The 23,150-nt window shown below is 36.0% G+C and overlaps 1 protein-coding gene across 5 annotated transcripts in view; it reads left to right on the plus strand.

Moving 5' to 3' along the window:
* The window catches only part of LOC139773349 (dynein axonemal intermediate chain 4), a 33,490-nt gene that overhangs the window by 8,835 nt on the left and 1,505 nt on the right, over window positions 1-23,150 (plus strand). For 3 of the 5 annotated variants that reach the window (XM_071707748.1, XM_071707749.1, XM_071707747.1), the window contains 2 exons: window positions 7,106-7,165; window positions 20,297-20,376. Coding sequence is in view for 2 of the 5 variants with exons in the window: in XM_071707750.1 (XP_071563851.1) it covers window positions 7,129-7,165; window positions 20,297-20,424; window positions 21,759-21,999; window positions 22,200-22,378; window positions 22,511-22,780 (855 nt within the window). In the remaining 3 variants the exon portion in view is untranslated. Of the gene's footprint in view, window positions 1-7,105; window positions 7,166-20,296; window positions 20,425-21,758; window positions 22,000-22,199; window positions 22,379-22,510; window positions 22,781-23,150 lie in introns of those variants that run through there. The other 2 variants (XM_071707750.1, XM_071707752.1) reach the window with 1 other exon arrangement.

The raw sequence follows: 23,150 nt of genomic DNA on the forward strand, positions 1-23,150 counted from the left end.
AAAGTGTTAAATTATTACAATTAGTCATTATAATATCTATAATAATGATCTGGATCAATATTCTTATTGCTTTTATTTTTACTGCTATTCTAACATTTTATCGCTACAACTAAAATAATAGCAAACCTATTTATGTCTTAACCAGTATCTTTCCTTGAAAAGATTTTCTCTCTTTCAAATTGATTTACTAGTTTTATCGCTATTCGAATAAAGTCGTCATTTGGATCGCTACTACCATTTTCGAAATAAATTGCTCGTGCATAAGGCGCATATTGCATTCGGCTGATAACACACACTTCGGTTAATCGCTTCTTTAATATTCGAGATCGAATTCTTGCACGATGATTAAATCGGGTTCTCCAGACGAAAATGTCTTATTTCTCTTCTTCTCTAACTGCCTTTCACTGGCACGGGTCTTGAACCACCATAGTGTGAAGGTTCAGAGTTCAGGAACGTATACTGACTAAAATATATTTGAAAGTACAAAAGAATTTGTGAACGAGATAATTCTGGGTTTTCGAAATAGTTGACACTTGAATTTTCACTTTTCTAGCGTGACTATTCGTCGGTAATACAATTTTTAAACGGTTTAAAAGGATAAACATGTTATTATGGCAATTATTGTAATGTAATAACTTTGCCAAACATACGTTTCAATTAATTGTTAAATTGTAATTATTTGGAGCAGATAAGGTTTTATTATGGAAAAATTTTATCAATTATTATTGTTATTCTATTAATCATTACATATAAATATATAAGAATATTTATTTTATATTTTAACTTCATTAAAATGAAAACGGAATATATAAAGTCACGACGCAGAACAACGTCCCTTTTGAGCACATTCATGAGATAGTCGAGCACGTTTAACAATTAGTATTCAGTCTGCTTGAGACACCCAGTGTAAGCATGTATATATAAGATACTGGCCTCCTCGAGTAAACTTGTTTATCAAGTTACACATGGCGATCGCCGGTGATCTTTGCTGGAAAAGGATGAAAAAGAGAGAGAATTCTATGACGGGATTTTGTCTGCGTCTTTTTTTCCCATTTTTGCCATCCGGTATTCAGCATAAGAGAAATATACGTTAAATACGTGAACATCGTTAAGTGAATTTTATTATTTCATCGTAATCGTACACATTTCTGCCAATTTTATAGCATAATTTTATATACATTTAAAATATTTAAATAAATGCATATAATTTCTAATTATAAGAAATACTTAAACCATTTTCTACTCTAAAATATATTTATAATTTCTGATATCTTTTCAGAAGTGAATCCTTTCTAAAGTAAACTCGAGTTCGTTTTTAAACTGTCAAGATAAATCGTTAAGTTTCTTTATATGGCTTCTAGATCAAGTTTTCTCACTCGGTCTGCAATGCAATTCATAAATCATTAAATTCTCTCATATTCTTGTTCCTTCTAGCACGCATATACACCATAAAAATATTTAATATTAATTAATGTAAAAGCATGAAAATATGTAATATAATATATATAGCAAAGAGCTCTTTATAATTTTTAAGATCGAGCATATTCAGTAAACTCTCTCACGAAATTCTCGTCAGTGACTCTACTTTATGTTACAAGCTCTCCCGAGGAATTATAATAAAATTACAATATAATTGTAAGATAAACCGCCGCTGTAAAATTAAAAAACTCATTCTCTGTTATAAACAATCAATTTTAATATCTTGATGCTCATAATACTATATATATAACTCATTGTTTTTATAGTTTTTATGTTTATGGTTTAGCGCAAATTATTTTTATATCTAATTACGAAATTTATTTTTGAAATTGAACAAAATGGATGTTTTTGCGACCGATAAGTCGGCGACCATTTAAGCAATTTCACTTCAAGCAATGGTAGCTTACACAAATTATTATGACATACGTGCATCATTTTTTTGGAGCAACGATGAGTTTCACAAATTATTACGATGATGGATCACCTTGAGAACAATTCTTGTTTCTTCGATGCGATTATATTTGAATATTGTGTGGGTATTTCCTTCGAGTAGAAGAAATCCTTCTGGAGGATGCACAAACTCCCGAGGACTTTACTTGTACGGCGCCATTTCTTCTTTCCATCTCGCCACGCGAAAAAAGGAGAAAACAAGTTGCAGCGGGAAGGACGACTAAAACGCTACTAAAAGTCGACCGGTTGGCAAGAAGCAAAGGGTAAGAGGAAGAAGAATAAGAACAAGAGGAAGAAGGGAAAGAAGAAGAGAAGGAGGAGGAGGAAGACGAGATCTCTCAGGGAGCAAGACGATCGTAAAGGCAAGAACGACAGAGACAAAGAGACGAATGTTAATGAGGCAGATCTTGACCTCTCGCATCGCGCGAGGATCTCATCAGGATTCGCGGCCGAAACTCGAATCCTTGCTTCCTCAGTCCGGCTCGCTCTGAATTCGCGAATTCAAATACATTAGCGCGATAACATATAAAATAAACCAGTAACAAGGAAAATAATCGATTTTATATAAATTTCTAAAAATAATAATAAATTTAATTAAAAATTAAAAGGTATAACAGTAATGTTTTTATCTTGTAAGAATTTTTGCGTTTTTTCCCTGAAATTTGAAAATCTACGTTTTCTAACGTAAGTGGAACTCATTGTAAAAAAGAAAGTTTAAGATGTCTTGAGAAAAATTATTAAGCTAAAATATTTAATCGTAAAACAATGTTGCGAACATTCTTAAAATCTTTTCCTCCAAAAATAATTTTGAAACTATTTTTAAATTTTTTTATTAATTTTTTAGAGTAACAGAATGTCAATGCCTATTTGCAATGTCTATTTTAAAATATTGCCAGTGTCCACGTGAAATTATGAAATAGCTTGGCAGTGTCTTTTCGAAGGGTTAAGACGCAGGAAAGGAGAATCTGTTCCTCTTCTCCGGGCTATTCTCTTGCTCAACTCGCGCGATCCGGTTCTTTGTTGCGCGACGGACGGTACTTGCTTGAGATTGATCGCGCGGTGGTGGGCTTAACGAGGCACGACGGACCTCAAAATCTGCTCGATAATTAATGAGAATCCCCGCTCGAGCGATGTAACGCAACGTTGAAATGCAACGACGAGATATGCAACGAGTATCTTCGACCTGGGAGCGTGCGCTGATTTGCCGAAAAAGAATATTGTACTTATTTTTCGCGAAACTGCAAAATAATTAATAAAGCCAGTATCAAGAAGATTATTCAAGTGTATTCTCGACATTTTCTCAGAAATTAAGATCTGTTTCATCGTATTGATGAAACAGATTATTGTTATTGAATTAGACAGAAAACGTTCCGAAAATTTCAACGAAACAAGCCGTCTTTTCTTTGCGACTTTATTTTTATTTGCTAAATTTATTATCTATTATTTATTTTTTATATCAGTTGCGTTTTTGTTTTATTTTATTATGTTGGAAACTTTTAAGTATCTGTTTGCAGTTATTTTAAGTTCTGACATCGAATACCGTTAGAGAATTAATATGTTGTTGACACAAAGAGAAATCTATTAAAATTTTATTCGGTAACTCGCCGTACGTACGTATGCCCCGTGTGCCATGTAGCTATGCATCGATGGACAAATTTAAATGATCTCTGAGTATTAAAAACTTAATGGAGTTCTTTCTTCTTAATTAGAACATACTAGAGAGAAACGTTGTAGATTCTTTCGCCAAGAGAGAACTTTATCTTAGCGTTTTTATTTGTCGTTTTGTGCCATATTATTGCAAAAATGCAGCGTCGGCGGATCTTTAGCGTGATGCGCATTCTTTATGCATGTGTTCTCGTTTAAATGCAACGCACCCCAACGTCCGTGCGAAGTAGGCCACGCCAAAGTGGTCCAACCTGTATAATCATTGGCGTATTAACGTCGTGAAAAATCAAGGCCGCCGTTGACAGCCTTATGGCCATCACATGTACGATGTGCTCGTTAAAAGCGCCGTTACAGCTCATCTTGGTCGTTGAATTATCCGTGAATAATAGAAATAAAAACTCCGTTAAATTAGTAATTAAATTTTATTAGAATCCAAATAAAAGTGCAATTTAAGTTGCAATACAATCAAGATTAACACAAGATTACAAGAAAATTAACTAATTAATTTTAATAAAATTACAAATTACACCTCATTTCTTGACATTTCTCAATTAAATTGCAATAAAAACTTCAATATATGTATCTATATATTGATATTTTTTAGTTTATTGGGATTTTATTTTCCTATTTTATATTTGATCCTTTTTTGCCTCATTACGGATTGATGTTTAATATCAATCTCTGAAGAGATATAGTACTGGGGAGATCATCCCCAAGAATATATCTCATGGATTCATTATAACGTTTGAAGAGAACCCTCGGACGTTCACCTCTCTCGTGGCGAGAGGACTGGCTTCCGGTCCTCATGGAAGAGGCTAACGAACGCTAAATCGTATCCGACGCATGATTCCTGGTGTCTCTTTACCGCTACAAAGGTAGTCGCATGCGTTGCGTCATTTCCGTCATTCTCACGAACACGACATGTGCATAAAGAAGATATGAGAAACAGAAGGATGTTTTCGAATAATCTCGGAATTACTTGATTTAATTTAGATTTTACATTCACTTGATACTTGATACTTTATCTCGACTTCAATTTAAAATTTAAACTTTGTACTGCAGACATTTCTTTAATATTTAATATCCTATAATTATATCAGCTTAAAAATTAAATAAAAATTTTTATCAAGAAGGATTGTACCCTTATATATTTATGAAAAAGCTCTTGCGACTTAATACGACTTCTACAATCTAAACTTTTAAATTTAGAGAACCGTAATGTGTTTGGTTTTAAGATGATGGCAATCGTGGTCACGATGGATTGCGCTGGTCAGGAATTGATTGTCTCCAGGAATCGAGAGAGAGAGAGAGAGAGAGAGAGAGAGGGGGCAAGAGAGGGAGAAGAGAAGGAAGAGAAGGAAAGAAAGGAAAAGAGAAGAAGCGTCCTTGCCGGCAGCTTTGAACTGGTTATGTCAAATAGCCAGCCGGCATTTGTATGCGTATGGCGCGTTGTCTTAAACTCACTTATGGGTTTCCTGCTGAGAGGAGAATTTGACAGGATTTTGCTTCTCGTTGGTTTTTTAAGCAGTCACTTCCGGTTTTGCGTGCGTTTCGTAGCCATTATATATGTCCGAATTGAGTTAGTTAAAAGCGTGCTTCTCTTGCTTACTCCGTAAAACCCAAATTAATTTTAATTAAAGACAGACTTCCCGAAAGTCTTACATCTCGTCTGAAGAAATAAGATAAAATCAGAGTGGAATGTTTTTTTAATTATAAGAAATTAAGTAGGTACTACAAGAGAATTTTATTTTAGTTATAATATAAAGATTTTTTATTTCGACTCTTATTTTAATTTCCGGGACTTTAATTTCGCTTTTTTGTTCTTGCTAAACTATTGAAGAAAAAAGGAAAAAGAACTGATTAAAGATAATTTTAATGCAATAATTTTTCTCCTATTTTTTGTGCGTTTTGAGATGAAAAAAGAAATAAAGAAATTAATTTGACGAAATTTAATGAATTTATTCGAAGCTCTTCGCGAGTCGATTAAAATGCAGGAACCGGTCTTCGAATGCTGAATTTTATTAAGTCTCCGCGAAATACGCTAATGTATATGTACTTAATTAGACGTTATAAACTTTGAACTCGCATTTGCATAAGCTGCCGACTATCCGAGCTTAGTATCGCTGGCATTAATCTGTTACTTATACACGACAAACAGGATAGAGTGAGAGAAGAAACGAACGGAGAAGGAGGACAGGGGCAAAGAAGGGCATACCGAATTCGTGATTTCGCTGTGTTCCGCATAATTAGCGATACTAATTAACGGCCGTATCCTCACGCTCTTGTCAAACGCAATTACGCGAAGTAAACATGCCCCGCGGACACCTTACAAGTGAGCGGGTGTCTCATGACCTTTTCAATATTATACATTAATATGTAATCAATAATCATGTTAACTTAAGATTGGAGAAACGTAATTTAATTATATATAATTGAATTTTCCACTTAAAATTTTATTTAACATGAAATTTATGTTATTCTAATTTAAATATTACAAAAAATTCACTTTTTATTTAATATAAGTTTGAACAAATTGTAAAAAAATTATGGTAAGAGAAACTAGCTATATTATATTATTCATGAAAAACCTATTTAATATTATTCAATTTAGGTTAATTTAAATTCTTTAACTGTGCACATACAATACTTTACGCATTTATTTTACTTTACGCATACACGTGCGATGTAATTCGAAAGAGAATTAAAGAGCGTTTAAAATTATTTGACGTATCTAAAGCGTCACTCGATATAAAGCGGCGCGATTAAAATGATAAATCCGCAGGTTATAGCGTGAAATCCACTGGCATTCGAGGCCACCGCTTGAAGGTAGATCACCTGTCGTTACCTATTAGTCAAGGGGATTTTGTAATTATTAGTTGCTCAGTCCATTAGCGTTGAGGAAACATCCCATCCGAGCCGCGTCATCGCCTAGAGCCAAGCAGAGCGGCTGTTCCTTTATCCTCCCTATGTTCGAGGATTATTTTAGCGAGTCTAATGAGTTTTGATAGTCGGCTACAGATCCCGTTTAATCGCGGGGTGTCCTGCGAGCGTGTCCGATTGCTACCGTTTCGTATAAGCGTTAGTCCTATGTTAGAATAATGCTGACGTCGAATAATGCAATTACGCGTTTTCATCGTGTCAAGGAAAAACGGTACGTCGGGTTAAATCGAGCGTCACGAATGTTAAAAGGAAAGCTGAGTATAACAACTCTTTAATTAATGGTTCCATATTTTACATGAAAATGTTGATAACGATATTATTTTATGGGTTACAGATGCGTTTACAAATTTATTTTACGCCTATAACAAATTTTAGAACTGCAGTTAACTTGTATTACAAAAGTATTAAGGTGAAGAATGAGTTTATAAGGGAATGTTACAATTTCTACGAATATTCTATTTCAAGGAAAAGAGATATTTTGTGTTGCGAATGACTACGTTTTATTATAATATATGCATAAAAGATATTAAAATTAGGTATGTTCCTTAAACTGCGATTTTCTCTGTTGCAGGGACACGGTCTTTCACAAGCTAGATGATGTTTGCCAAGTTTTGCAGACAAGTTCCAGATGGTGAGTGCTTAAAAAAATCTTATCTACATATAGTATGCCTATATATTTAGTCCACCGCATTTGCTTTAGAGCAAGGACTGTATTCGCTGGTTTATTCATGTTTTAAATAAAGAAACAGCCATATCTGACAAGTAACACTTTGCATTTGTTGCATAATGTAAAATGCAAGAATACAAAACTTAAATAGTATAGTTATGCTTATATTTAAACAGAGTTACCATAATTCAGCCGCGCCTATGATTGTTACAGTCACAGAATTTATATAGATGAAGATATAAATATGGCAAAAGCGTAATACTATATAATACTAGCACTTTGATTGATAAAATATCCAATAACAAGTGATGAGATAAACAAGGAAGTGATCGCTGTATCGATTAGCATTTATTGTTAGAGGATTCCTGGAGAGATCTCTGAGAGATGCGAGTTTGCGTGCCGAGGTCACGGTTCGACGAAAAGACGTGAGAACGGGAACGTCCTCCTTCGTGCTTTAAAGCCGCGAATTAACTCCTTTTTGTTTTTCGTCGCGGCCGCGGCAGCGTAGATTTTCGACATCGAAATTGCTCAGCCACCACCGACACACCGGGGGTTACGACTTCTCGTAACGAGACCTCTTCGCTTATTCAGCTGGGATAAGAAGTCGTGAGAACTGCCTGAAAAAAATTCTCTGTTCGGTTTTACGAGTATCATTTTAAAAAGATCGGCAGGCAAATTATCTGTTTCTTTATATATAATATAAACACACAAAAATATACAATACATATGATAAATATATATATATACATATACTGCACATTTAACATACGTAATCAAAAGTTAATCTTCTTTTTAATATTATAATATATATTATAATGAGTCATTATTTTGTTCAAAGAATTTAATATGATATAAAACTATGAAAAAATAAAATTAAGAAATTATAACAATGTAAAATAATATTTAAAAATTAACTCTTCAATATATGTATAATATATAAATTATATATTTATTAAATTTTTAACAATTTGTACATGAGAAATATTTTATTTCGTATATATAGTACACACAAATCTTTATAATTATAATTTATGCTTTTAATTAGCATAAACGTCAATATTTTGATGAATAATTCTGAATAGCGATAATTTTGGAATTGAAAGGTGTAATTTGATTCAAAAGTATAGTTAACGTATAAGAGTGCAGAAACAGTGAGACAGTACGATAACAGTAAAAAGAAAAAAGAACCTTATTAAGTCGTCTTAATTAACAAACTCTCTTCCAAAGCGGCTCTTAATCGACATCATTAGACATGGAACTCTAACGCTAATTCCGCAATTGGGATTTAATTAACGACTTAATTAATGACTTTATCGTGACGATGTTGTCCCCTGGGAAAATTATGACACAATCCACCTGCGCGGGACATTATACGTCGACGACAGCGTATTTCTGAACGTTTACGAACAAACAACCGCAAACCCATTTGGAGAAATACGTTAATCGCATAATTATAGTCACAGGAAATCTTTAAATTCCTGAGATTACTCGGAATTATGTTTTTAAATGTCTCTCCTCGCAATGATTTAGTTTAATTGATTTTTGTATAATTGTCATTCTTTTTCTTATGGAAACAATATTTTTTAGAAAAGTTAAATTAAAATGGAAAATAAAAATATTCTTGTTTATTCGTTATGTATATTATGGAACAGAGATCATATAACATATGATATACTATAACATTTATTTTGTTATGCAATTTAAAGCTTAATTGTACGAAATTTCGGTTTAATGTACCCCGTGGTAAACCATTTGACGGGTCGTTTCTCGTGAAGCATAAAAACGATCTCCTCGGGCCCCCTGTTTTCCGCTAACTTGCCGTCGCAAGAAAGGATAAGAGAAGAAAAGGGTTCAAGACCTCGAGGGGAACCAAATGGGAAGCATAGCAGCGTGTAGCAGCGCCGACTCTTTTAAAGACGTCGGCGCCGCTTAATTAGCATGCTAATTAGTTGCGCGAATCTCGTGACGCGGACGACGAGGATATACACCTCGCTCAGAGTGCATTCTCAGGCAGGACGTGGTCAGTGATCGATTCTCGCGGCACGACCGTCATTAATTATTTTATTCGTGATTAGCGACCTCTCGTCAATTAGTCGTGCTCTAATAATTAATTAGATCGATCGTAGTTATGTCGAAAAACTATTATTGATATTATTATTTAGAGAAATTATTAAATTTTAAGAAAAATATTGTTTTTAATTATTAAAGAGTAATAACGTTATTAGTATCATTATTAGCATTAATAATATAATCATATAATTATAGAAAAAATAATAAATAAAATTAAATCAAATTAAACCCTGGGGAAGAGGATTACATAAAAAATTTCTTTTATGACGATCTTTTAGAAAGAAGAGGAAAGGGAAGAATTAATTATCGCAGTGACTGCGATGTTGCGACGTTCGTGAGCAATTAAAATTGTCTTATCGCCCTTCGCATTACCATCCGAAATTAACTTCCTTACTGAAGCGCTTTACGAGACTCTTTAGGAATTTAATCGGCTATCAGCATCGTGCAGCATTGCGAGAAAAGAATGGGAAGGAGCGGCAGCTAATAGATGCCTAATCTCGAGCGCATTGACCGATTGGAAGTGAGATAGAACGATAGGGATGTCGGTGCTAGGTAATACCGAGTATATCGAAACACGGCATCGGTCATTAAAGTGCGCGATATAAATAGGTGTTTCTGCGTTTAACAACGCCGTAAAATCGTTAGGCCGTGCTCATTAACGCGTTCTTTCTCGGGCGTTCAATTCACCGTTCCGAGCGCAACCTCAACAATTTCCAGATAAGCAATGCTTTACGATCATTGTCTTTCATTTGTCCGTGTCTCTGCTCGTTGAAAATTTTAGGACGATGTAACGCATCGCTGTTGTTTAAATGTAAATTATTATATCAACATCTAAATAGCAGAATAATGACTGATTAAAAATTGAACTAAATTAAATTTGACTTCTTTAACCAGAATGGTAGAATTCATGTAGAATTGAAATAAAACTAAAATATCGAAGTGGAATTAATTTAGAACTTAATTAAGAAATATTCGGATAAATTTCAAATCATAAATTAAAAAACTGGTGCCTTTTGTAACTGAATTATTTTTTTATTTGCTAATGAAGATTAATTGCTGACGATTGAGCGTATCGTATTTTTTCCCTCTCTTATATCTATTTCTTCCTTTTTTTCTTTGATCTTTCCAAACTTTTGATGTCAATGATCAAAGCGCGGCGCCGTTTAATTTTAAGCACGGTTAAATGACTATATCAGGGAGAAATGACAAATATGTCATTTTCTCAATTGAGGAATATTATTCTTAATTAAATATTCAGTTATAAAATCAAGAAATTTAAAAAGATTTTGTTCTCACATATTTCAATCACTTTAATTTATCATGATATCTATAATCTATAATCCATACATTTTTCCTCAATCATTGATAGTGTTATCGGTATCCTTAAATATCCGTCGCTGACTATCTGAATATTATAAGCATTAGCGGATACTGGCGAAAGAACGACATCGGGAAAGGCACCATGGGACGTTTCGCGCCGCTTCGAGACGAAGAGCATTGTCCGCGCAGCGGGACAGCGATGTTTAAGCGAGGCCCCTCGCCCGGGGCGAGATGTGCCTCAAATTGATTTGTTGTAAGCGATACGCTACCCCTACGGGGCGAGCGAATGGCACAATAATTGGCTACATAAACAATGACCGGCGAAACGATCCCTCACCGTCTCGACACCGTCTCTTAAACGCCGTTATCTCGCAACAATGTGAGACACCGCCGCGCGCCGCTCGTATGAAATGAACATACGAGTGGAGCGTGAACTTGGAATAAGATATCGCTATACTTGTCATTTGCGTCATAATTGAGTGAACGGTTGAAACAAATGTATATCAACAATATTGTTAGATTATACATACATATATACTTATATGATATAATTTACAATATAATTAAAAATGTGTATTATATAAATAAATAACACATTACATATATAACTCTCTAATTAATATAAATTATATTGCAAATATAATATTTGTAAAGAAAATCCGAAGAATTCTCCCAACGAATACTACATAAATTCACGAATTACCTCTGTCAAATATTTTTGTGGCGGGGTTTAATTAATTGTAGGATTTTCGAGACTTCGAGACCATAAGGGAAGCGCGCATAGGACGTCGAAATCTTCCAAGGCGTTCAAAAGATCGCACTTTTGCCAGATTGGCAGAACGGGTCAGATTGGCTTCATGGCTGAAAAGTAATTGCGAGATCCGAGATATCGCCGGCCAGCCGCTACGCAATTTGGGCCTACACCTGGCCCCACGCTTCTTCTTTTCGCCGGATATATTTTCGCGCATAGAGATCGAACCGTTTAAAAGAAAATTTATTTAAAAAATGTCGAAGCAAGTAGTGGCATATTATATATTCCGCGGATATACGAGAAATAAAGAAAAGAGATATTTTAAGAGAGAAGAGGAGGCCATCCCCCGAACGCGCGGAGTATATCGAGTTTATGCCGTTGAAGCAAACCACAATGAATATGTATCAAATTTATGACGCGCGGTTGTGTGGTACCATGCGCTTCTCCGCCCACTCACACTCGCGTGCATGCTTCGTGATTTATGCCGATCGTAATGCAGACGATACACGAGCCGAGAACCTCGAAGAAAAAGGAAAATTATCCTCTACTTTCCCCGCCGTACGTTTCAATCTAATTAAGAATTTTCATGATTTCGAATCTACGTTGCTTCTACGAGAGAGTTGAGAATATTTCTAACGACGAGTTTCTGATAAAGACAAAGCGTAAAATTAAATTACTTACAAAACATCTACGTTGTCATAATAAAAATTAATACCTTGCAGACTTCTTTCTAAATTATGCTATAATGTATTTGACATTCATTGATTCGACGTAAAGCATATAACTTTTGAAAAATGGCGTCTATACGATTAGTTGTTACGAGATTAGCAATTTCATTAAGCCTAATCGACGAATTCCGAGTCTTTGTCCATTTCGAGATCGAGAATAAATTCAAATAAGCCATAAATCCTACTACTGTATTATTTTTATCAATTTGACAATCAATTTGACAATAACTGAACAATTAACTACAGAAATTATTTGGTTTTTATTATCACTAACAGCGACGTTCTGGATTTTATCTTCATTTTTAGCATTTAAAATATTTTTATAAATTAAGATTATGTTGTATCATTATTAAATAAATTAATACAAATTAGGAAATAGGAATTTCCCCCCGTTTTCTTGACCATCTAAGATATAATTAAAAATTGTCTCGAAAGCGACAGACGGAGAGCAAATCGATGTCGCTGCGTTGACATGCAATAATAACATTCGTTAGTGATTTATCTTCTATCAGAAGCACGCGCGCTTCTCTTCAATTTTCACCGACGTTAATCGCATAATCCGTTATCGAGAGATAACATCTGATACTAAGTTCTAAATGGGGATAATTCTCTATACATATGCGCGATGATTATTTGTGCATCTGTTATATTTATTATACCATTTCGATTCCGTTAAGTCTACTTGATCGTCTACTTTATCATAATTTTTCATCGCACTATCGTATCTCTCAGATTATATAGAACTTGTTATGTAAAGCTAATTATATTCTGGAATCTAATGGAGGATTAAAGACTAGTTACTGACTAATTAGTAATTTAAAAAGTTGATATAAAGTGGAGAGTTATATATATAAAAAGAAAACTATATATATAATATTATAATTAAAATATGTAAGCAATGTAAAAAATAATTATTTTTCCTGATAAATTTTGAAGAGTTTTAAATGATTTTTAAAACTTTTTAACATTACATTTAATATTTAAAGTATATCTAAAAGTGCTATTGTACTATTTAATTACATTTGTTGTGAGGCAAAGCTACATCTAAAATTTTCAGCTATGTTTAAACTGTCTTTTTCTAAACATGATTGCATAAAAAATTTTAGCTATATTTGAATCGCTTATTAAATCAAGCTACTTAATTTAGTCTTTAATTTAGTCTAAATTATTTGAGAGAGAGAAAAAAAGACCATAATTATAATGCGCAATAATTTGACATTATTGGCAGATGAAATGACAGCTCGTTCATCTAAATGGATGATTATGCCAGTCGAGCTGCACGTAGGAAGCCTAATCGTGCGGAAAATCCTGCGTGATGGGCTATCCTTAATACGTCTTTCAGCGATAATCGTGATAAGCCTGTTTATAACGGCTGTGTGACAGTACTCATCTTGGCTTTATCCCGGTTATCATAAATCCACGGCGCAATCATTACATCGTCCGGTCGGCCGTAGGCATTTCCTCATATCTTTTTTAAATAATAATGCCGTAATCCGGCGACGCAAGTTCGAAGTATTAACAAAAGCAACAGTAACATTGACACCACGTGTCATAAATTCATGAATAATTTATCAACCGTTACTTGCTGACATATATCGTCGCCGTGTGCGATCGTTATTTCCGGCTTTGGAGATTGGAGAGAGATGGAAGAGAGTATACATTTTTCGTACCCGACAGTAATCATATAATCAATTAGACATACCAGGAAGCTATGTAAGTTACATATGTGTTGTTCTTATATTAACTCTAATTAGAATATAACATATATATAAAGTGTGTATGTGTGTGTTAAAAAAAAAAAACACACACACACACACATACATATATATATATGTATATATATAAAATACACGACATATACAATTATAAGCAGAAAATTCTACTTTACAATCTGATACAAAATTATAGATTGCCTAAAGTGGGCATAAAGTGCATGGGATTTTACGCATTACAATGCTTCTTAACTGTATACTACGAGTACATATAATTACTCAGAATTAACTAATAATACGTTAAGATAATATAATAATATGTCGTTATCTAATTATCGAATTATAATTAATACGATATTTTCTTAAGTTATTTTAAGTCAAGTTAAGTCAAGTACTACATTAATTAGAAATTTTCAATTGACACTCGATGATATTGTAAATATTATACACCTATATGGCATTATACAAACTTTCATGCAGTCTTCGGGAATTAAAGAGTCGAATCTTCCTGACGGTTCGGCGCGAGCCGCGCATATCCTCGTGCACTTACACGAGCGCACGTGCATGTACGCCATATTAATTACAATGATTTCCTGCCACTTATGCCCGAGCGAGATTTAAATTATAGATATTCACTGCGGGTCCGCGGAGAAGACCGGGGAGAGAAGATCCGGAGAAGGAGGGGAAAGAAGGGAAGAGAGAGAGAGAGAGAGAGAGAGAATGGGCAGCAAAGAGGTCCGACCGGACCTTCAGCCATGATTACAGGGTGCGCGCGAACATTTCAGGAATCAGACTCGCGTCAGAACTCTCGGGTCATGGGTCAGTCTTGCCCCCGCCTTCTTCTTCTTTTCGATCTTTCATGTCCCTCGATTCTTCTTTCGCCATAAATACATATATATACATACATGTATATGTATACACACACATTGTCGTAAATATTTTTCAATCATTTTAAATCAACCCTCTCTAAGAACTCGTGAATCGGGAAAACTTTTGTCGCAATTTATTCTAGGTTGAAATCGATTTTATAGAAATCTTTTTGGGGTTGTGCAAGAAATTAAAAACATATGTAGGGAAAGAACTATTGCAACACAGCCGTATACCGTGACAAATTGTCCTAAGCAACGCGAAGTCGTAAATCAGAGGGCACTGGGCCCGCATGTATCCCCTTCCCCGGGATCTGAGCGCAATTAAATCGTAAAACGCGCCTGGTGCATTAATAATGATTGGCTGCACCGCGGTATAGAATTTTGCTGCGATGAAAAATTTTCCGATGAGAAATTTTTTGCGAGAAACTTTTCTTTACATCATTCTCCTCTTTCTTAACATTATCCTTAAAAAAAAACATAAAGAGGAGAATTAATTTTAATATCGAGTAAATTAAATTTGTGTAAATTCATAAAATAAGTTGGAAATTAAAGCGTATGAAGCGTTTTAAATTATAACGTTATACAAGGCTGGATATTTCTTGAGAAATTTTTTAGCGAGAAAAAATATCTTTGTCTTTTCTCCCGTGAGGTCGTTATCGGTTAACGCGAGGACGAAGCTATCATTCGAGTTCCTCGAACCGCGTTCTCCAGGTGACGGAGAACCAGGTCGGCGATGAACACGCTCTCTTTCCCTAACTCCCTCTCTCCTCCCTCTTGAAAGAGGACTTGAGCTGAAGTTTATGCGTGGCTGTTTACCACTCGGTAAATGTTATGCCGCGGTCATAACGTATATCTTGGCGGGGCTGTATGGAAAGTCCCGTACGGGATGGCCATTAGCCGCATTCAATCACCATTACACGCTCACGCGCTTTCTGCCCCTCGCCCGCTTCTCGTCTCTCTTAAATCCTTACTCGCCCAGGATCAAGGTGAAAATATGTACGCGCCAGCCAGGATGAGAGCCAAGACCCGTAGCTACTCATGAGAATCGATGTTCGTTTTATACTCATATCGATCGGAAAAACTTGAAGAGACTTCCATTGGAGACTTTAACCTGAGTTTAGCCGAACACAATTTTCGTTTTAGGCCGATCGATCGATTCTTGTTTATTGCACGACTGGCCATTTCTGTAAAAAAAAATATCTGCTTTGGTCTTACAATTAGATATGGGGAAGGTCATCAACGCGATGGAGACCTCAGAAAACCCAACATCTTGTCACTTAGAATATGTAGAATATGAATATATATTAGAATATGTAGAAATGTATGGTGTACCATACATTTAGAAATATGATTTGTTTCGTCTGTGCTGCTATCAACACTACTTGTTGCGTTACTTTCTACTGTATTACTTTCCTTTTCATTATGTCAGTTAAGTTTACACACGCACATATCCCGATTCTCTAGAATTGTTTCTCGATTGTTTCTCGCGATGAATTAATTCGCGATCGGAGCTCGGAGCCCGTCGGCGTCGGGCCGCCGGCTCGCCGGTGGTTACGCCGGCGGCGCGGCGCGGCGGTGTAACCGGCGTGCAAGTATTTTGGACCGGGTGGGTCCCGGTCGGATTCTCGAGTCCCTTTCTCGGCCTCGCGCTGCCCCTCAGGCTCTTCACGGTTCCCAAGGGGGTCAGAGGTCGCTGGGCCCTCCTCCGCCTCGGTTCCTCACCCCGCCGCGCGTCTCATCGACCCGCCACTTACGAACCGCCCATCCTCCCTCTTCTCTCTCGCGCGAAAGAGTTATTCATTCGTTCGGGCATGACGAGAGACGTCAGGGCGCGAATCTCGCAAAAATCGTGAAATTATAAATTATACTGGGATAAGCACCAGGATAAGCGACGAGAAGCAAAGTGTTGCAATTTCAAAGAATGTAACGAAGTGGAAATGTATCTTGTTCTCCGCAAGCAGAAGCAAAGGGAGGCTCAAGTTTTTGAATGGTGATCGTATTATATTATATTTCATTTAATTTATCAAGCTGGGATTAATGTAACAGGATATAATTATAACAATTACAATAATAAGTATAACATCTTTGTTGTCGAAATAAAAGAAGTTTAACTTATGTTAGTTTTCTTCCGAGAAGTTTACAAGGGCGCGGACAGACGAGCGCTTCACTGTCGCGCGACAAAGTTGCTCGTCTATCCGCGCCCTAAAACTTGAAACATGAAGTGATGATCAAAGGTATGATATATCTATTAATTTATATTTTTATATTTTTAATTAAATATTATGTAATAAATGTTTGGCGTATCAATCATACGTTATCTTATTTTTCATCTTTAATTACTTTTTAGTTTTATTACGATTTTAATCTTAAATTGAGCGAAATTTAGGTAGTTATATCTAATAGCAATACCTCTAGTTGCGTGTCATTTGTCACGGACAGTCAATTAATAATAAGCCGATTTACGGCGGCAGATCTACGATTCCGATAGACAGGTTGATCTACTTTTTAGGGACGATATTTAACGGTATTTTCACTCGAATGAGTCGGGTGGGAGATGTGCCGAGGGGTCGAGGGGGAAGTGCGTGCTCATCGGATGAACGCTCGTCGGTCGAAGGGGCGGCTTCGTGGGACTCGAGGCCCAAGTCGGGGTCGTTTTTGCGAGGTCTGATAGCCGACAATTACGCGGTCACGGCGATTGGACAGGCCGTTTTCGCGGGAAGCATGGACCAATCGAAGCACCGGGTATTACCTTCTTTCTCTCTCTCTCTCTCTCTCTCTCTCTCTCTTTCTCGTCATATCCCGCTTTCTCTCCCGGGATCTCTCTCCTCTCCTAGAGTACTACTCGGCGCGCCGCAACGAGCACGTTTAGTCTAGTCAGAGCTGCACCTGCGGGTGAACCTGTAAGCACACCTGCAATCTCGCCGTCAGTGTCCGGGAATCGATGAAAAGTGCGGAAAAAATGCGATTTTTTTACTTTCTTTCAATTATTTTTTAAATTATTATCTCTTCTCGGTTTACACCTTTTCCTTTCAAAGAGGATGATCTCTAGTCAGTGTGTCGAGTGCAAAATTATTGTTAAAAAACAATTTTCTAAAGGAGATATTTGAGTGTTGATTGTACGTGAACAGTGATATGAAAATCTATCGAGATACTGAAGCCTGAGAGTAATGTGTTGTAATCACATAATTATGTGCGTGAATAATTGTAGGTGGAAACGTGCAATTAGGAAATATCGGGATGTTGATTTTCTAAATATCTTATAATCAAATATATAACAATAAATTATCAAAATATATTGAAATAAAATGTTATCGCAAGATTTCCGGCGTGATTCTATGATGTAAACATTGATTCATGAGTGTCGTTGATTTTAACGAGTTTAGTGAAGTTTTCTGAGATCTCTCACGATTCCCAGCCACGTCGCGTCGTCTTGATAAAATGTAAAAGAATAAAAAAATACGTGCGTATCTGTATAGAATAGAAGTAAAAATATCGAGATATAATCACGAAGCTGCAAGGCGCGAAACAAGACATCACTGCATCCCTGACAGCGCGATATCTTCATCGTGGTAGCGACGTAGCGTGTTAAGCCAATGGCAACGACAACGTCAACGGCAACGTGCCGAGTGATCTGGACGATAACGTGGTTAATCGCGCGGTGATTAGCGGCTAAATGTTAATGAATTTCCGCGATCATCGTCGAGCCCAAAGAAGCGGAAGCGGTCGCATAGCGCAGGTAATTCTCGTTCCTCTCTCTCGCCCGACGGCTTTTTTTTCTCGCCAACCGATACACATCGACATCATCTGTCAAACGACGTTCGTTCACGGCAGACACGGAGAGTCGCCCTCGTATCTCTCGACCGTGTCGAAGAAACTTGATAAGAGCTTGCCGGATAACGAGGATTTATATTGTGGATCGGATTGAACTGTCGTACGTCAAGTTTACGAGAAAGCGGAAAAGTTTATTGCGGGAAATCCCCGCGAAAGAAATCCCCGCTGATCTTTTATGATCTATTGACAGTCTTACGAGATTAGAGAAGCTGGATAAACGCCTCACGCTTATCTCTCCAGAGAATTGATTTTAGAACGTTTACTTTAGCTCTCAACTTTTTCTACAATAATATAACAAACAGTAATGTAAATATACAATGATATCACGTTAATTATAAAATAAACTTTTTCCACGCTCTCTAAGAAAGACTTGGTTGTCGTGAATATCGATTCTAAAAATTGACAGATTAATACTGTTCTAATCTTCCTAATTAATTTTTAATTGTGTGTCACATTTTTATTTCTAAAATAATCTTACGGATTACTTTTTGACGAGATGGAAAGTTAGTTTTTGTGCAAAGAACACATGGTAAGTTATTAGACAAAAATATATATGTTATATATTCTTTCGAAAAGCACTTCGCAATATTTACTCTTACCTACGCTAAAAGTTACGCGCGTGACAGCCCTTAGCAGCGCACGTGCTCGCTGATCACGTGCGTGCAAATCGAGTCGTCCGACATCTCATCATCCGGATGTACCTACATATTATACATAAGTGCATCGCGGCTAAAACACGTGTGTGTGTCACATGTGTAATATCGTTCTAACTGTAATATCGTTAGTTTATTAATTTCACATTAATTTAATATCAATCTGAATTATTAGAGATTATTATTAATTCAACATTAAATCATAGATATTAATTGAACAATGTGCTGTGATTTCGCATTGTAACGCAATGCTATATAATCTCGGTAGCGTCGGTAGCGGTCAGGGTATCGCGGCATTCCTGCCTACAAATTCTTCCTCGTCATATTCTCACTCGATCGCGGATCCAACTGACGTAATCGACATTGGGATCGCGCGAGATCGATAAATCTTCACGCCCGCGATTGCTCGCTGGTTTCCCATGAAGAAACGGGTCTTCCATCGCCGCGCCGCGGCATTCCGCTGATGCGAGTAAACGAGCAAATTCGTAGGTTGGGGTCCCCCCTACGGGCCCTACGGTACGCCACGTCCGATCGAATCCCATAAGTCACGGGACTCGAATACTGTGTTTAAGCAGCGAGCTCATTCTCTCGTCCATTATCCCCGTGCGTGTAAGGCCCCGAAATGTTTTTTCGAGATCCTCACCTTCGAAGGGAACGCGAAGTCGAGGCACGCAAAGCACAATACATAAAAATTATCCTTGGCCGATCCCAAATCGATCCATAAAATTTCTGCGATATTTTATATTTCTATTGCGACATATTTTATTTAATTTTGTCGAAAAGGCAAGCAGTTATGTATCTTAATTTAAAATATTTTTTTTCTAAAATAAGAAACAATTAAAGAGTTTAAACTCATATCTATATATTATGTAAATATATGTAAAATTGTACGGTTTTATTGAAAAAATTATCGATGACATTAATAAAAAATGCAATTATAAAGATTAAAGTATATATTTAAATGAGAGAAGTTTCCTCACACCAATGTCCTCAAAAACTAACTGGTGAAGAAATCTAAAAAAAATTTACATGCTGAGATATTGTTTATAAAACACCTTATGTTTAAATTTCATGCAATTCTTAACATTTCTGATTCTCCTTACAGTCTCCTATTCTTTTTTTAAACAGTTCTTCTTAAATCTGTATTATTTTTTATTTTAGGAGATCTGAAGAGGCGACACTCCTGGAGTAGCGAGATCGACCATCAATTGGAGGAAACGGAAGCTGTAACTATCTCAGGGGAAGATCCCGCTGCCCCAGCCTCGTCGGTCAACGATAGAATCTCCAAGGTACCATACGATATCATACGAATCGTTTTCGGTCCTCTCCTTTAAAAAAGCCAACATTGTAAGCATATTAAAACTCATAGAAAGCCGAGGAGAAAGATATATAATTCCTTGTTGGAATATATTGATATGTGCTTTAAATCGTTTAGCTCTAGTTCTTATTGTTCGATATAATTCTAAATTTATATTAAAACATATACGCACACAACGCGCCTACACATACAATTTAAAAAAGCCACGTCATAACTGTGCATATATAGTAAAAATTAATAACAGCTTAAAATTAATCTACGCTTAGAAATTGCCGCGGTCATTTATTCGCGCGCAAGAAAGAGGCGACAACCGTAAATTTCCATGGCGCGGTAAAGTACGAGCCGGAACCCTGCGCCAAAGAGAGCTCCGCCAAATAATTCATCCCGGCGACTCGCCGCGCAGGTTAATTGAACGCCTATGAGACGCATTAATAATCCACTTTCTGTGCGAACGGGAAAAGACGGCTTCTCCACCTCCATTGACGGCGGGAGGGATGAGAATCCGGTACAAATTATCTGGACCCCCTTCCGGGGTCGCCGAAGTCCGATCAGACTCGAATACGTTTTTGTCTCTCTTTTTTTAATATTATGTAATTCGGAGGTGGGATTTTTTTTTTTAAATATTACGTATACCTAATACCTGAATATTTTTCCTCTGTCATGCAATTTTGAACATTAATTATTTTTTACCGTATCTTTAATTTTTTTGTAAAAATACGCAACATTTCTTGAAGACAAACAGGTGAGAATAAGGTGAGAATAACAAATCTAGAAATCCAGCAGAAAAATGCAAGTAAACGAGTTGCATAAGGAAGGCATTTATTTCGCAAGAATATACTCTTTCTTAAAAGATATAAAAAATATAAAGGGAACGTACGCGTATCATATCTTAGCTTCCTGCTTTAGCCTCGTTCCGAGTGGCTAGTCGCGCTCTAGAAATGCAGAGATGCGACGCGATATCGATAGAGAAATATCACGCATATTACGCGTCCCACGAATAATAGTGATTATTAATTCAACTGAAAAATGCTAGAAGAGAGTGCTACATATTGAACGAGTTTATTAGTTTAGAATAGCTAGAGAAAAAAATAATAAAACTACAGCAAGCTATAAATAAAAATTCTACAAATTATAATTATCTATATAATTGAGTTCATTGATCATATATATACTTTTGCATATATGTTTCGTTTTGCGTTTTTATTTTAATTAATATAAAGATTTGTAATTTTTTAATAAGATTTAATATACTATTCTTGTGTCTTTGTTATTAAATTTTGATCTGACAGAGAATGTATTTTCCAGGAGTATGGCCGTTCGGTGCAGACGGTGGACCTGGTGGCGGACTGCCCGTTGCAGGTCGTGACGGGCGACTCGAGATCGCCGACACCTTCCCCGACGTCCGTCGCGTCGACGACGAGCATGGGGCAACGATCGAGCACCCTGTTACGCCCCAGAATCTCGCTAACGTGGGTCTTGCGCGGCCAACAACAATCTAACTTGGGTCCTGGATCTAACAACTATTCGACTATTAATGGCAGTGGAGGTAAATGTCATTTCTTTTTTATTATTCCTCATTCTTCATATTTATTTTTGAACAGTATAACGTTATGTTATCAAGAGTCATATTGAGTAATAAGAAAGTCGCTTAAACTTTTAATAAAGCATTTTTAACATAGAAATTATATGCTACAATATTATATTATCTTGTATATGTTGATAAAATTATGCATTTCTTTTTAAAAGGTACAAACAATGATCGAGACGCTTTTTCGCGGGGCAGCAAGAGATCCTCGAGAAGAAGCGTTAAAAGTGTCAAAGAGAAAGACGCTGCTAGCAAGGAAAATATTGAGAACAAGGAGAGCATTGAGAAGCGCGAGAAGAAGATTTTGCACAGGCTCCAGAAGATCGAAAGAATCGAAAAGGTAATCTGTAATCTTCATTTCCCAACTCGAGATATAAACTTTCTTTTATAGATAAATTCTTTCATTATTTTAAGTTTATTAGTTTCGAATTTAACGAGTACGTTTTATTACTTTCAAATATTCTTTTCAAAGACCATTGGCAAAGAAACAATCAGTGAGAAGCAGTTGAATAGTCCTCTGGAGAAGCACTTTGACAAAGAATTTATCGGTCTCAAAGATACGAAGGAAAAGGAGAAAGTGAAGAGAGCCGTATCCGAGCCTTCCCTAGTATCTCGTGAATCAACGTCGACACCCAACGGACGAGAAAAACATCGGCATAGGCGGACAAAACGTTCGCACAAACCTAGATTACCAAGCAGATTCGGCTACGAGATCGCCGATCTCGACGCGTTTCTAACCAAGGTGTTTTTTTATCTTTTATTTATCTTGTATACTTCTATAATTTTTTTATTCTTTATGGAAATTAGTATATCCAGTATTTCATATACTTATGAATATTATAAATATTAAAATACTAATGATTCAGAACATTAATAATTAATTAATTTGAGATTTAGTCCAGTTAAATTTCAACGATCGATTTAAAAGCAAATTTTTCTAATAAAAATTTGATAAGGGTTTATCAATTGACATTGTTTCTAATTTTGGACGTTATATATCAACAATATGAAATTTGTTATACTAGATACATGTTAATAAAGTAATAAACTAAATAAAATAATTACTCCAGAGAGCGTCTCTTTGGTTTTTACTGCTTCTAGAACATTTTTTA

Source organism: Temnothorax nylanderi, unplaced genomic scaffold (genome assembly GCF_030848795.1).
Source record: "Temnothorax nylanderi isolate EJ_2023f unplaced genomic scaffold, tnyl_v1.0 TNYL_tig0060_pilon, whole genome shotgun sequence".
NCBI lineage: Eukaryota > Metazoa > Arthropoda > Insecta > Hymenoptera > Formicidae > Temnothorax > Temnothorax nylanderi.